We start from the raw sequence: 14,983 nt of genomic DNA on the forward strand, positions 1-14,983 counted from the left end.
ACTACATGCATGCTTTAGGATAAGCCAGAAGTCTCCTAATTATAAAAGCATTTTATTCATTTCTTTGTACTAAATCAGCTTTGCTATAAGGAAGTATATTTGGGTCATGTGGATTCTATTGTAGGCCCAATAGAGGTCAACAGAGAAAATTACCTTATGAGGAACTAAATTCTTTATACAGAATTGATATTCTGGGAATTAATAATTTAAAAAATCGAACAGTTCATTATGGTCTTCAGAACCTTAGTAAAATGTAAGAAAATGGTTTAATATATCTTGAGTTATGTAAGATATAAACATAACCTTTGAGTAAAATTAATAATATTACTGTTGAACCATTCGATGTCAAGGGGAATATATCTGTTGATAAAAAACTTTTCTCACCAATTCTAGGTATGCAGTGTGCCTCTATTTCCTATACACACGCTCTGTCCCTAACAGAGTGCATGTGCATGCCAATTATCAGACTTGTGTAGGGACAGCTAAAACACTGGTTGGTAAATGAATTTTTTTTTTTCAGCATTTGCAATATAAGAAATGTGTGGAAATGTTTGGCTGACTGCACTATAGCAGTGGATTCTAAGTGCTTTCCCTTCATGGGCCAAAAAGCATATTTGCATATAGATCTGCAGTTGAATGACTCAATGCTTGTTTCCTTTCAGTGCTGAAGCAGTTAGAAACCTTCTCACGGTAAGTGCAACTCCATTGGGAATGAGTTAACTGCAACTGCTAAAATTAGAACGTGATCTTTAGCTGTTACCAGCAGACATGGCTTCCTTTTTTGCTGATAAAATGATTTGAGGGGCATCCCTGTGGCAGCATTATATAGGCAATTTTCTTATCCCTCACTTCATGTTCCGTCTCCAAAAGGCAAAATCTTCCCTTGATTTGTTGAGGTGCTACATAAGGATATCACAATTGCTGTGATAATTACCTGGTAACACTCATTTTTATTTATGCATGTCTCATAGCACACACAAAAAAAGCTTAAAATCCAAAGTTGCATGTTGAGAAAGTAGAGAATGTGAGGCTGACAACCAGCTTCTGCAGAATGTTGAGTCTTGCTGTGCTGTCAGTGGTCTGCTTCTCAGGCAGAAGTGGGGGAGAGCCATGCTAGTGCTCATCACCCTTCGTGCTCCTGCACGTGCTGCTGGGCCTCTCTGCAGTGCAGCTTTATCCGTGGAAAGCCCAACCTGTACCTGGAAACACAAAGTGAAAACCTGCAGGAACCAAAGCCCAAGTTAACAGATGTGGGTGACCTTCCCCTGCCCCCTCTCTCTCCCACGTGTGTTTTAATCTAGGCTTAGGCAGGGTCATGCGCAGTGCCTGAGTTGCAGCATGTTGCCAGGAGAAAAGGGAAAACTGGAGGAGTAAGGCTTTGGTGCCTGGGGTCTGATACACAGTGCAGAGCTGCAGGTCTGCATCTGAGCCGGAGTTCCAGTGCTAACTGCTCTGCTCCTTCTTCCTCTTCACACTAGCAATTCCTATCACACAAATGTCCATGGGTACGTTTACTCTTTCTTTTCCAGTTAGCCCCAACTATGCAAAAAAAATTGTGTGCCAAAACAAAAAAAGGTATTTTTGACCTCTGCTTTTTGTAAAGATAAGGCACTTTGATTTGAATTGGGATCCTGGTTTTGAACTACACCACACTTGGATCTGGGAATAATGTGTTTTCATTTCTTACTTGCATGGCACCATGGCCTTTAGACCCCAGTCCTGTAACCAGCTGCAAGAAGATGCCTGGCTGCACTCTTGGAGCATCAGCTGCAAGCCTGACTATGTGATGCACCAGCTCTCTAACAAAAAAACATATCAGCCTCTAAGGATGTAATTTTCCAGCTCCTTTACTTCTGTTGTATTATATAGTTGTCATACATCTTGAAAAGCAGGGATTACAGAATATATCCCTTAGAATTCTGTTTAATCCCTGCTGATAGGACTGCAAATATCTTATTGATTGGTGACATCTGAGTCCAGGTGAACTGCCAGCTCTCTCCAGTCACCATGACAATACTGTGTGTGAAGAATTCGGGGAGGAATTGTCCATGCTACAGTTTAGGAGCCATCCTACTTGGTTAACTTCCATTCAAAGCTGTTATATGCTCATTAGAGAGCATAATAGTTTCTGTGAGATGTTATTTTGACCTTATTTCATGTGGTCTATTCATGAATGCTGTGCATATCTTATAAACCATACTTTTCTGAGCCCTAGCTGAGGTACTGTGATACAGAATCACAGGCAGCAGTATAGAAACTAGATCATAATCTCTTACCATTCATTTCTCATTGAGCAGCTTTCATTGGTCTAAAGATATTTTTTTCTTTCAATATTTACCTACATGATTTTTTCCTGTTGGACCCTTTATAGTACCTACTAAATCAAAGTAGCACTATTGTGATAATGCAAATGTTTGTTTTTAAAAGCAGGCTCATTCCATGGAACTAAAACAACTCATTTGAAGAGTGTGAATGTTTTTTTAACTTAGGGAATCATGGCTATATACAAGGAAAACATGTTCACAAAAACCCTTCAGAGCTCAGTGTAAACTGTGCCATTGGATAGAGCTGGGAGGTTTGAAAAACACATACTGTTATGGGGTTTGCTTTATCAGTCTTCAGAGCAAATAGAATACAATCATGCTGGTTTGCAACTATGGATTAATCTTCTCACAGTTTAAAATGGAGTTTCAGTGGCACTGCAGTGAGCTACTCGGCCTGTTTAAAGCCACATGGCAGTGGAAGGATGTTGCAGTGTTTGGAGCACTTGCCTAGGACCTGGAAAACCACGATCCAGTTCCCTACTTCCTCCCAGACCTCCCATGACATGTCAAGCAGGTCTTTTAACTCTGTATCTCCAAGAATTTATGTACCTAACTCCTCAGACACAAAACTAAGAGGGTGCTGAAGTGCTTGCTTGAAGATTTGGAGGTCTAAAGAATCAGATTAAGCCTTCTCGTTCTTCCAGAGCGCTGCTCCACAAGGAGCAGTTGAGAAGCCTTAGAGGGGATCTTTCATAGAAAACTCTTTACCTTTATTGATAGTGAAGTCTCATGGAAATGCTACCTACAGGAGTCCAGAAGCTGTTGACTGAAACTGGATGATTTGTTAGTTTCAGAGCTGTTTCCACTGATTTGCAGGTGAAAATTAATTAGCACACAGCTTTGGTGATGACTGCAGGGAGGCTGAGACTAGGAACAGATGGCTGTAAATGACCTAGTTACTGCTGCCTGAAAAGTCACACCTTTGGCTCTTGTGAAATGATCCTGCCCTGTTGTGAGCAGAAATTCAAATATGCTGCCTCTCCAGGGGGACTTAGATACCAAAGTTTGCTTTGTAATTGCATCTTAGGTCAGAGCTTGAATGTGGTTAATTCACATGGCTCAGCTAAAAAACAAAGGCACGTTTACAAGGGTCACTCAGCCACTTGCAATCTTCTCCACTGCCGTTGACAAATGTTCTCTCATATGCAGACAGCAGGTGCAGAAATAGCTAGAAAATTTTATATTTGGGAAGGGAAATAGAATTTCCAAAATGAGCCTTTTTGTAAAATGTTGCTGTCTTGGGAAACTTGGGAGGGAAAGAAAACCTCAACAACTTATGTGAAATACAGGGATGATAAATGCATTATCTTAAACATAGATGTTGGTAGAGAAGCTCCTATATGGGCACTTGACTTTTCCAAAACCCTTGTTTTCTTTGCTGGACTTTCCAGACCCAATTCAGCAAAGCCCTTAAATCCATTCCTGAGCTCAATCCCCAAGACACCCTATATGTCTGAGGTTAGATTGTGATGCCATGTACTTCTTTTAACCTGTTTTCTTATGGTTCTTGACAAATTTAGAGTTTTCTGCAGTATGGTTGGCCATTTCAAAAGTTGGTTTTTTTAAGAAGCTATTTTTTGTGTTTGCACAGAGGATTTGATGTAGCTGAACCCAATCCTGTTTATCAAATGTTTTAACTGAAAGTCTTAGGGCTCAGCTTTTTGTTAGCTTGCTGCTTAGCTTTTTCTTAAATCCACATACCCAGTGGGAACGTGTCGTCTTGTAATATTTGGCTGTCTTCTGTTGTGGGAGTTAAAACCAATTTGGTTTTGGACAAGAAGAAATTTTTCTATAAATAAGCATCTTTGTATGGGAAGCCAATTTCTCTGTCAAAGCCCTGGGAAACAATCAAACAAAAAAAAAAAAATGCAAGCTTGTCAGACCAACATATTTAATATCAAAGAAAAGATAGAGACAACATTAATTACACAACTGTTACCTATAGTGAGGCTAGGGTAACATCAGCTTAGGGCTAAAATTAGTCCACTCTCACCATTCCTATGCATAAACCATGGTAGTTTCTCACATTAGATCTTAGATATTGATGATTGTAATCCTCAAATACTGTTCAATATCACTGTTCAGAGATATTTTTCACTTTTTATGATTTCTGTGATATGTAAGTAATAACTCATAGAAGTTGGACACAGAGTTAAGAATTATTTCATCTGAAGGCAGAGAAATACACAGCAATAATGTACATGTGGGCAGGGAAACTATGTAAGTCCTGTGGTGAAAACACTGTTGCTAAATAGCAGGAAAAAAAAAGAAAAAAAAAAAAAGTACTGTGGTGAATATGTTCAAAAAGATGGTGTCAGTGATCCTTACAGTCTTAAAATTCACACAGAACTGCCCACTAAATTTAATTTCTAAGTTGTCCTCTATCAGAGTCTTCATTTCAAATTACAGATGGAGGATTTAATTCTGAATTAATCCATATTTCATGGTATGTATTTAATCATTCATTCTCAATACTTTCCCTGATAATTTGGTGTTTTTTTAAACTCATGACCCTCTGCCATAAATGTAGGTAAGGCTGTGGAAAAACAAGTGTTAGTTGGTCTCTTTTTGTGAAAAAAGCTTGCATAAGTAACTACATAGGCATTTTAAATATAAAATACCACGGAGACCATATTGACTGTGACTGTGAAAGTCAATCACAGAGATAACTAACAGCTCTTGTCAAACATCTAAGGAGACTTGACTGGCTGTTTTTGTAACTTGTGCTATGAGTAGAGGCTAAAACATTTACTTGACAAAATACTATTCAAGTGTTTTTCATGTGAAGAAAATACAGATCCAGACTTTAAAATTCCGAGGTTGCCTCTTGTTTGATGTGAGACACCGGACAAGTAATTTAATTCAGCCTTCCTCCAGCTCCACCATTTTGTCTATAAACTTGAGTGGTATTGGTGTACACCTATTCTTTAGGATGCTCTGCAGTTTTTAATTAGCCCGTCCAACAAGAACTATGAGATACTGATGTGAATAGTGCTGGCCATAAATGTAGAGGGCAGGATGAACAGCAGAAAATGAACCTGAATAAACCTTTGGTTACATAATATTTTTAAAAAAAAATTAAAAATCTTCAACCTTTGACATGAAAATTATTTTAGAAATTAGCATCAAATCATTCTGTGGCAAAGCTTTCCTCTGTCGATGCCACACTACAGGGCTCTAATCCATATTCTGCACTGGAGCTTCTGTATGTAGAGAAATGCTGATTATGCAAGAGGCTGATGGTGTAAAGCAATGCCCCAGGGGATGGGCTTGTGAGGGAACTTTGCCTCTCCAACTGTTTCTGGTAAGACCGAATAATTTTTATTTTTCAGCCCTTGCTTAATAGCAAGTATCCAGGATGCCAAGAACCTCCTCCAAATATACCCTATTGATACATATGTTCTTCCAAGAAAAGTATTTGCATAATTGATAAAAATGAAGCATATTGTCAACCTTTTTGAGCCTCAGGTAATATTATAAGCTGTAATATTGTAAAACACAGTGTTCAGACCAAAAACTTAATGAAATAAGCAAGGTAAGAAAAGAAAGACAGAAAATACTATAATACTAATACTAATAATATTGTTGAAGTATAGTATCTCTTTTTTTTTCCCTATGAAAAATATAATAGGGAGTTTTCAGTTATCTTGGACTTAAATAAGCATATTTAGTTGACACAATATTTTTGAAAGTTTTTAATGCAGTATTTAAAGTTGCTGGAGAAATGGCACTTAATGCTTGTAGCTCAAGGCCAGAAACAGAAGTTGTATGTTCTGTACCTTTTTGTCACCTTAGAGTCTGGGATAATGCTGGAATTGTCAATTAATATGCAAGGTGTTTGGGCAGTAGTTGAAAACAACATTGTGTTCCAGCTCGCTCTGATGCACCTTCTTTAGTTTCTTGCTTGTCTCAAGAAAAATTATATGCTTCCATGTGGGTAATTTTTTTAATCTCATAGCAGGTGATGTTTAATCAATATACAGAATGGCCATCCTGCTACAGAATAAATAGATGGTTTTGGAAATTCCTCTTGGTAGAGTAGGAATTCATCTTCACCCTGCTGATATAGTTAGGAAGAATAAAGGAGTTGCTTTGAAATCTGCTGATGTTTGTGCCTGTGAGCTGTGGAAGGATTTCTGGCTCCCTGGAATTCCAGAGTGCTGGTGTATTGGCACATCTGCAGTGATCTTGTGTGTCCCTTCCCAGGGAGGAGAGGTTAAGCAACCCTTTATTGGATAAAGCAGACTTCCTGCCTTGCAGCCTCTGCAGGGTAAGGTAACTAAGGAGAGGCTAATGAATTTCAGATAAAATGCAGAGAAGCTGTCCTGTAGCTCAGGTTACAAGTCTGTTGAAGCCTGAGCCATTGTTTTGTTTGAAGGAGTATGAATAATTTACTTTTTTACCCATTCCATCAAGCTTCCTTTCTTAGGACTTAATAGTTCTATTCCACTCTACAAAGTTGGATACTGGTGAAATTCCATGAATTCAAAGACCGGCTTTTCTCCCTTCCTTGAGGAAAGGACTGTTTGAGAAACACAGCTCTGTGCATGGCTCTGCCATCATCACTGCTGTGTGTAATGTGCTGTCCCTGCTGAGCTCACAAAGCTCCACCCAAAACACAGGGCAAGTCCATCATTCCTACCAACTAGATCAAGGAGTTTTCTAACTTCTTCTACCCCTGGTAGGGCCTCTGTACTTCTGGCTTTTGTGAGAAGTCAGCCTTGCACCCAAACTGATGTGTCACCTTTGTTGTCTCAGCAGTAGGTAAACTTAGCCTCCTGGTGCTAAATACCAAGCTCACAGATGAAGTGTGAGGACAATCTCACTGCTGATTTTTGGGGTCTAGATTTATTCATTGTGTGATGGCCAGTGTATGACAGCATCTCTTTATCATGTTTCTTAGGAGTTAGAAGTTTTTTCAGTTCCAGCATTCAACTGAAAAATGAGTAGTGGTGCTGAGAGCAGGACTTTGTTTCTTTAATTCCTTCTCTACTAAACCACTTTAGAATATTAATGAAATATTTTCAGGAGAAATGAAAATATTGAAAAATCTATTGAAATAGTTGATTATTCCAAAAACCATGACAGTTGTTTGCAATTAAACTGTATAGAAATTATTTCAATAGTAGATCAACCTGTTGTTCTAGGCACTCTAGAAATGCACATAAAGAGATAGTTTCTGCTCCAAGGTGATTTGGGTTTAAATCAGCAGCAGGTAGAAAGAGACAGGGGTGGTTTTTGCCCTACAATAGCTCAGGCATAACACAGTCATAGAAGTCTGTGCTTTAAACCTTTGACCTGGGATTTTTCCTCCCAATAAAGAAAATGCTTTAACCCTATTATTAATGTCCTTGTATATATGCATACTAGCTACAACCTGTTTCTTTAAAACACAAAACATTAGAGAAGCCCTCAAGGTGATGCAGTACTTGAAAAAATATGTTATCTTAAGCTGCTTAGGAAGATCTGATGCTGTAATTGGTAACTGATGTGTCTAAAAGTTATTGTTCATAGAGAACAGTTTTGCTCCATAAATATTGATAAAATATTGGAAGATAAACACTAGCAAAGGAAAACATTTCCTTGCTAGGAGGAGAAAAATAAGATAAGCTCTTAAAACATTTAAATAATGTTGGCATGCCTACAGCAGCACCTCTTTAATCTCATAAAGGTTATATCACTCTATCTGCCATCTGTATGGGTTTTATAATGCAGCTATGTGGCTCATGGCAACAGCTTTCCAATAGTCCCATGCTTATTAAAGTCTACCATTTTGTTTTTATGAATTAACATTTCCTAAGGCCCGTATTTTTAAAAGGTGTATCAGTGTCAACCCACTTCTGCCTTCCAAAACTATTTTTAACTAGTTTCTGTCATGTTGAGGTTAGATTAAAATTTTAATGCAATATGGGAAAGCTTAATCTTGAAAGTGTTGAGGGGGAAAAAAAAGTCTAAAGCAGCAAGCCAAAGAGTTAAATAAAATACTTCTCATTTACACACAGGTAGAAATGTAGGAGGTACTGTGAGTCCTTCAGTCAGTAACATATCAGGTTTCTAAGGATCTGTGCCTACAGCTTCATCGCATTTAAATTCTCTTTCAGCAAACAGCACACATTTTGGCCTTTCACTCTGTTTAAAACCTGTTGAAATTAATAAAAAGCCTACCAGCTTTCTAAGATAGTATCCCCTCCTGTAATTTAATCCACTGAATAGTTAAAATATGCCTCTGGATAAACGAAGCCCTCAGAGAAATAAGTGATTATTTAATCTAATAACCACCAAGAAATTATGGTCATTCTTTAAATAGATGTTTTTTCTAAGTGGCCTTGAATTTGCACTGAAAATTTACATTGCACAAAATTTATTGCCCTGGAGCAGCAGCAACTTCACAAACATTTCTCTAGAATACATTTTTTTCTTATTTTTTAGCCTTGTTTTCTTTCTGAATGGCTCTGTGGTTAGACTGATTGCAAGTTTCACACATAATTTGTGCCAGAACACAAAATTCTGCCAATATTGGCAGTATTTATGCATCTAGCACATTTATGTTGCTATTTACACTTGGAAAGTCATAGCAGAATACTTCACCCCAATGGAGACATATGGATTTTCAATGATTGTGCAGGAAATCAGCTTTCTTATGCCTGCTGCTGACCTGGGGGTGTTCCTTGTGCTACCAGCAATTGGATAACAATACATTTCCACAGCACCAGTTCTTACATATGAGGATGTTGTCCAATGGCATCAGTCTAAAAAAGACTCAGGCAAAAATATCAAACTATAATTTAGGGAGAGTGAGGAAAACAAAACTGTGTCCTTGAGCTTCAAACTCTGCAGCCAGGTTTGTATTAGGTCATTAGCATATTTTTAGTGGAAACAGAGCACCAAGAGCAATTCTGGACCTTGGTATTTAGGAAGAGTTATGGACATTTCACAAGTGCATATATGTTGAAGGCAATTCCTCTTCCTAGGAAAAGGTTTCTTTCAAAACAAGATTTATCATCTGCTGAAATATTAGCAGGCTTTTGCATGCAATTAATTTCTTTCACTGTAGAATCTTTTTGCATAACTTGTATTTCTTTAATATAGCTTCTTAAGTACTGTTGGTACAGCTGATAAGACCAAAGTCAGTGTAGTCATCACAACTCTGAGTCCAGCGCAGAGGAGGCAACATGGATGCACGGCAGTTTATATATAGCACAGTAACACTCTATATCAACAAACCTAAAGCAGGCCTCCCAGTCCTACTAGAAAAGGCTTGACCTCACATTCTTGACTAACGCCAGTTGGAGGTCTCTCTTTATTCTATTCAAGTTTAAAAATTGATGCTGTTTTAGTGTGTGGCAGAATTATAGAAGGGAACTTTGAGTCAGCTTTTGCAAATGTGAAATTTTGCTCCCAGTTATCCTATTCCTGGGAAATCTGGACAGAATAGATTATATAGGATTGTGCTTCACTTCAGCAGATGGTGAGTTACGTGGAACACACTTGGATCCTGAAAAAGGGTTGGTTAATTATAATGACTCGCCCGATTAAATTTAAGCATGGCATGAATGCCCTGTACAGCCTATTATTTCTACCCATGAGGTTCCAGTCTGTGTATGAAACTTGAACAGAGACATTAGGTCTTCATCTAGACCTTTAGTAAGACTTATGTACTTTTCCATATTTCCCTTACTATGTGCCAAGGGTCTTGTGTACCTTTATCTGCAGTTACTAATTGAAGTGTCATGCAAACATGAAGAATGTGTATTATTCTTACATTACACCAGTGCATCACATTTAACTAAAAAATGAGCACAGTGGGCTTTATATACTGATGCCCTATTAAATATTTAGTTCATTCTCATATCTGTGGTCTCAAGAAGGCTGGAAATTCAAAGCAGAGGCTTTAAAATACTTTTGAATTTTCATTTCAAGCCTATAATGCATCATGCTTCAAGAACTAGTACAAAAGTCAAAGAAAAAAAAAAACAGGGAAAATGGCAATTAATCTGTCCTAACAACTGCAAAGGATGTTACCAATGATACAGATATTAAAGCCATTTATTGCCACTGCCAGATAAAAGCTTGATGTAATTAAAACATATGGCTGGTATTAACTGAAAGAGGGACAGGAAATTGAGCATTAAAATTGACTCTGCCCTTAGTTCAGTGTATCTTTGGGGGAGGGCAAAGTGCTATGAGTGAAAGGGTGACAACAATTTTATCTTTGAATATCCTGTCTTTTGTCAGCTATTATTGCAACCTGCATGTTTAAGTGTTAAAAAGGCTCTGAAGAATTATGAAACCTGATGAATGCCTCTCAAAAAGCTAGACTGTATTTAGATGCTAAAGCCTTCAGTGTAAAGAAGCCAGTCCCTCCACCTTCTATAATTTTGCAGTAAAAAGAACAATTTTGGCTTTTAGACAAATGATTGTTTAAATATAACATGTAATGTAGTCAGTGGAAATTTCCATTTTTCCAGTCTTACTTCTGAAAGGCTGTATCCCAGAAAGCTAATTTCTGGAAGCATTTTCTCAATCCTCTTTTAGCAGAAGTGCTGGATTGCCTTTTAAGAGTGCCTACCAGATTAGTTTTTTTCTGATGGAGTATATAGAGCTAGTTTCATTTATACACAGTGGAGAATTGACTCCATGGCTTGCTTGATATAATAATGTGATGACCTTTTTGTTCTGCCTTTCTTTGTGTTGGTTTTGAACCAATGTTTAATAGATATAACTGTATCTTTTACTTTACTGTCCATACAAAATAATGATAAATTATAATCTCAAATCCTTTACTGTCTTTACATGTAGTGTCACCTGCAAATTGCTTTCATAAGCAGGAACCTCTAGGCATTTATAAAGTTGCCTTATTAAAAATTCAGAAGGGTAAATAAACAATGATCTGATATTATTTGAACTTTGGGCTTCTCAAATGATTAATGACCACATTCCTTCTGTAAATCAATAGAAAGTTTTGCAAACAAATACATGAAAAAGGATCCAGTTCTGTAAGGTTTTGTGGACATGATCCCCATTGGTCATTGGTGTGGGCGATAGCTATTGTCTATTCTCATGAATTTATAAAGCCTGGCTGTCCCATTATTTTAGATAGACATATTTCTGCCAGTCTGAGATTACATTTCTATGGTTTTACCATTCTGGAAGGTATGCAATATCTTTGAATCAATTTAATATCTTTTTTGGCCTAATTTAAGATGGCCATATAAAGTGAATACTCAAGCAGTAAGTTTTTTTTTTTTTTCTCAGTGGGATTGTGTGAAAAGCTGAAACCAAACTCTCTGATTATTCCTTTTCTTTTCTTCTGTTGTGCTTATTGCTGAATGGGGCTAAAACCAAATTTGGTATTCCAGGACATGAAGACACCCTTCTTTCAAAAGGGAATATATCTCTGAACCTTTAAAATGTATTAACCACAACAGATGTATTTTTCAGGCTCCCTTTATCCTCTAATAGCAGAGTATAGTCTTCTGCTATTTGCATGTTTGTTTGTTTTTTTTTTTTTCCTTTATGTACTCTTCTGTGGCCCAGTTATTTAACATGGAAGCTTACATCCCTGGGTAGCACTCAATCTGTAACTAACTAGTAACAAACTAGTGTTTGAAATTTAATATGCAAGTTGCTATTTTAGAATTCAGTAGAATTTATTTACAGCTGATTATGTATTTTCAATGTCACGTGCCACCATTTTTCAGTTTCAGAGGTAACAGCCCACTTAGATGAAAGGGAAAAACCACTCCTTGAGTTAGCATCTCAGATCCTTGATGCAGGTAGGCACCTCATCACCCTGCAGTTTGTAGGTCACATTTTCAAGTCAAAAAGTCTGAATTAGAAAGCCTGGTCTCATTAAGTATTAGAGGCCCCAGTTTGCTTTAATTTATTTCCATAAGCTCAAAATCCCTATAATTTATAAAACTACCTAAGTGAAGGCTGGGATTCTTGAGTAACTTCAGAAAATAGGTCATTTTCTAGCAGCATCTAATGTTCAGGTCTCTGCCAATGAAGATGGTTCTTGGCATACTCTGTGTGTACCTTTTCTGTGTTTTCTGATACCATACCCTGGTATACCATACCTCAACATTGTGGTTATTGATTTATAATAGTAAAGAGACAGAACAGTTGAAACATAGCAAGTATTTATGCTTCAAAATTAACTATCCTTGGATATTTAGGATTACAATATAAACAACATGGCCACCTGGAGTTAATATTATTGTTTCATTTATCAGCAGAAAGTCAAAAATGAAAGTGAATTTACTGCACCTGAATGGCCCTAGTAAAAATGCCCGGAGCTCTGGGTCATGTGTTGTCTGCGCAAGTGGTACAGTGTAAATAACAACAATTGCTTCCACTTTTACAGAGGTAGCATGTTCATTGGGTGCTAACACAGTCCTTTCTTCTGTGATCCTTCATTCCAGTATTGATATCACATGTGAGGATTCACTACTTGGGCCTTCTGGCCCAAGATTTCATGTAATTAAGTATTATTATTTAAGTCTTATCTAACAACAATTCACTTTTTGATGAGCCATTATCAGACAACTCTGAATCATCAGTTGATGGACAGGGCTGACTCTTGTTGACTGCAAGTCTCTTTTCCATGAACTAGACTTCCTGCTCTGGTAAGAGTATTTGTTATGTTTGTTATTGGCTCTTGTGCAGTCTTCTGTTAAAGACTGAGATTTATCTCTTCTGTTGTCTCTCTCTTTCTTTCTTCCCTCATTTCCTCCTTCCCTCCTTACAGAAAAATCCGTAAGAAGTTCACCAGGTCACAGCTGAAAAGAGCTTCCAGAACACCTTGTTCTCCGATCATTGCAAAGACAAAGTCTCTCATGAACAATAGGCAGGCCCGAACAGAGCCAGGATCCATCATACACTGAAGATATAACAGCATCAGCACCATAATAATGTCAAAATCATGTTTAATTGTGAATGCAGATGTAACAGGACTTCCCACATCTCTGAGACAGAAACGTTGTGTGGACATATTGTGGCTGGGTTCTGTGTTCTGTGCAGGATCCAACAGCAGCCCTTGTTTTCCCTCATCTCTGCAAGGGCTACTTCTGGTTCACTGCACAGGCCTATCCCGGATTCCCTCCATTGCCAGACAACAGTGTTGGCTGGTCAGGGAAGGGCTGTTTGCACTTCCCACTGAATTGATGCAGAGTCCACCCATCACATTTGTCTATGCCTTCTAGTGGCTCAACAAAAATATGCAGCTTTCAAAACTATTGCAGTGTCTTTAAAATGGGATTTAGCCTTGAGGTGTTGCATTTTCAAACAGACCTGCAAACTTGGAGTGTTCATATTTTTCAGTATTGGCTTGAGTCACCTTGGATTTGATTTTCTATACTGAATGTCCACAAGGACAAGGTATTGTTCAGCAGTTCTGAAACTTAGACTGAATTAGGAAATACCCATAATTAGTGTCCAATTTTGAAAATGTTTGCCATATTAGTTTTGTTTAAAATACTGGAAAATATTATGTGTGACAGTAAATATCCAGCTGGACTAGTTGCATGTGTAGGAACTGGTCCCATTGTCTCTGTATTTGAAAGCATCTGCCTATTTTTTTGGGTATTTTTTGCATTTCTTGAAGCCTATTCTGAATAGGTGAAAACCAGCAGAACACCATTCCCAGAAGACATGAAGAAACAGATTATTTCCTATTATTAATAGTAATGTCTCTCCACAAAATAATTTCTACATTTTTATATGTCGGGATAAAGAGGTCTTGTAGAATGCTTTGAATTCGTAAGTGTAAGGCTACAGGTGGATATTTACCATGGAGAGATGATGTGCCTTTTGAAACTACTTGTAGGAAACTGTTAGTCTCCCTGAAGGTGGGAATGGCAACAGAGGCAGGTCTTTTTTTCTACTCAGGTACTTACAGGTGAACAATCTCTGCCCTACTTTGAAATCCAGAGAAATCCAGTGTGGAGCACTGCTGTGTGAACCTAGTTGGGATATATCAATCATCTGAGGCAAGTTGTCCTTCAATAGGTTTGGATTCCATATGGCTTTTAAAGATGTGGTCAGACACTGAACACGTCATAGCAAACTGAGATGAGCTTCAAGACCTTTTTTTTCTCTCCCTTTACTAAGTAGCTCTAGTGGCAAGGTACAGATGTGAGGTTTTCATCCAGTTGTGGTTAGAAAGACAAGGATGTTAGTGGCATCTCATACTTCCGGGTGATCCCCCCAAAATGATTTCCCCCTGTGCATTTTATTGTTTCAGTCTGAAAGAGCACCTGTGATCTCAGCCTAAAACTAGCCATACTCTCCACGTAGAATTTTGAGCTCCTAAGACACTAAGACAGTGACCTAGATGCTTCTTCAAAGAAGAAAGCACTCTGACCTCTTGAAGGGACTTGCTGATGATTTTCCATAATGATGGATCCAGGTCTTGTCCACTGTCCTTCACCAGCAAGAAAAGGGTGGATAAGAAGAGAGGTTGATGACATGAAGTGCTTGCTCCTAGTGTCCTGAACATTGTAGTGAATGTCATTGATTCACACTCAGTTGGAGAAGACCTGGAATTCATCTACCTACAGTACTTTGCAGTAGCCACTGAAATGTGCAGCTCTAGGAGTCTTCTGGGCACCTGATCTGCATTTTCCTCTAAACATGAGGGCTTTTTATCCGATAGCTGA

General features: G+C 38.0%; 1 protein-coding gene across 5 annotated transcripts in view; it reads left to right on the forward strand.

Annotated features, from left to right (window-relative positions):
• The window catches only part of MTA3 (metastasis associated 1 family member 3), a 154,098-nt gene extending 139,661 nt beyond the window's left edge, over positions 1-14,437 (forward strand). For 2 of the 5 annotated variants that reach the window (XM_068185842.1, XM_068185843.1), the window contains exon 19: positions 13,075-14,434. In XM_068185842.1, coding sequence (XP_068041943.1) covers positions 13,075-13,210 — 136 coding nt within the window. In that variant the 3' untranslated portion in view covers positions 13,211-14,434. Of the gene's footprint in view, positions 1-662; positions 691-12,025 lie in introns of all 5 variants that reach the window. The other 3 variants (XM_068185841.1, XM_068185840.1, XM_068185839.1) reach the window with 3 other exon arrangements.
• The last annotated feature ends 546 nt before the right edge of the window (positions 14,438-14,983 follow it).

The sequence above is a fragment of the Anomalospiza imberbis genome, chromosome 3 (assembly GCF_031753505.1).
Source record: "Anomalospiza imberbis isolate Cuckoo-Finch-1a 21T00152 chromosome 3, ASM3175350v1, whole genome shotgun sequence".
Lineage (NCBI taxonomy): Eukaryota > Metazoa > Chordata > Aves > Passeriformes > Viduidae > Anomalospiza > Anomalospiza imberbis.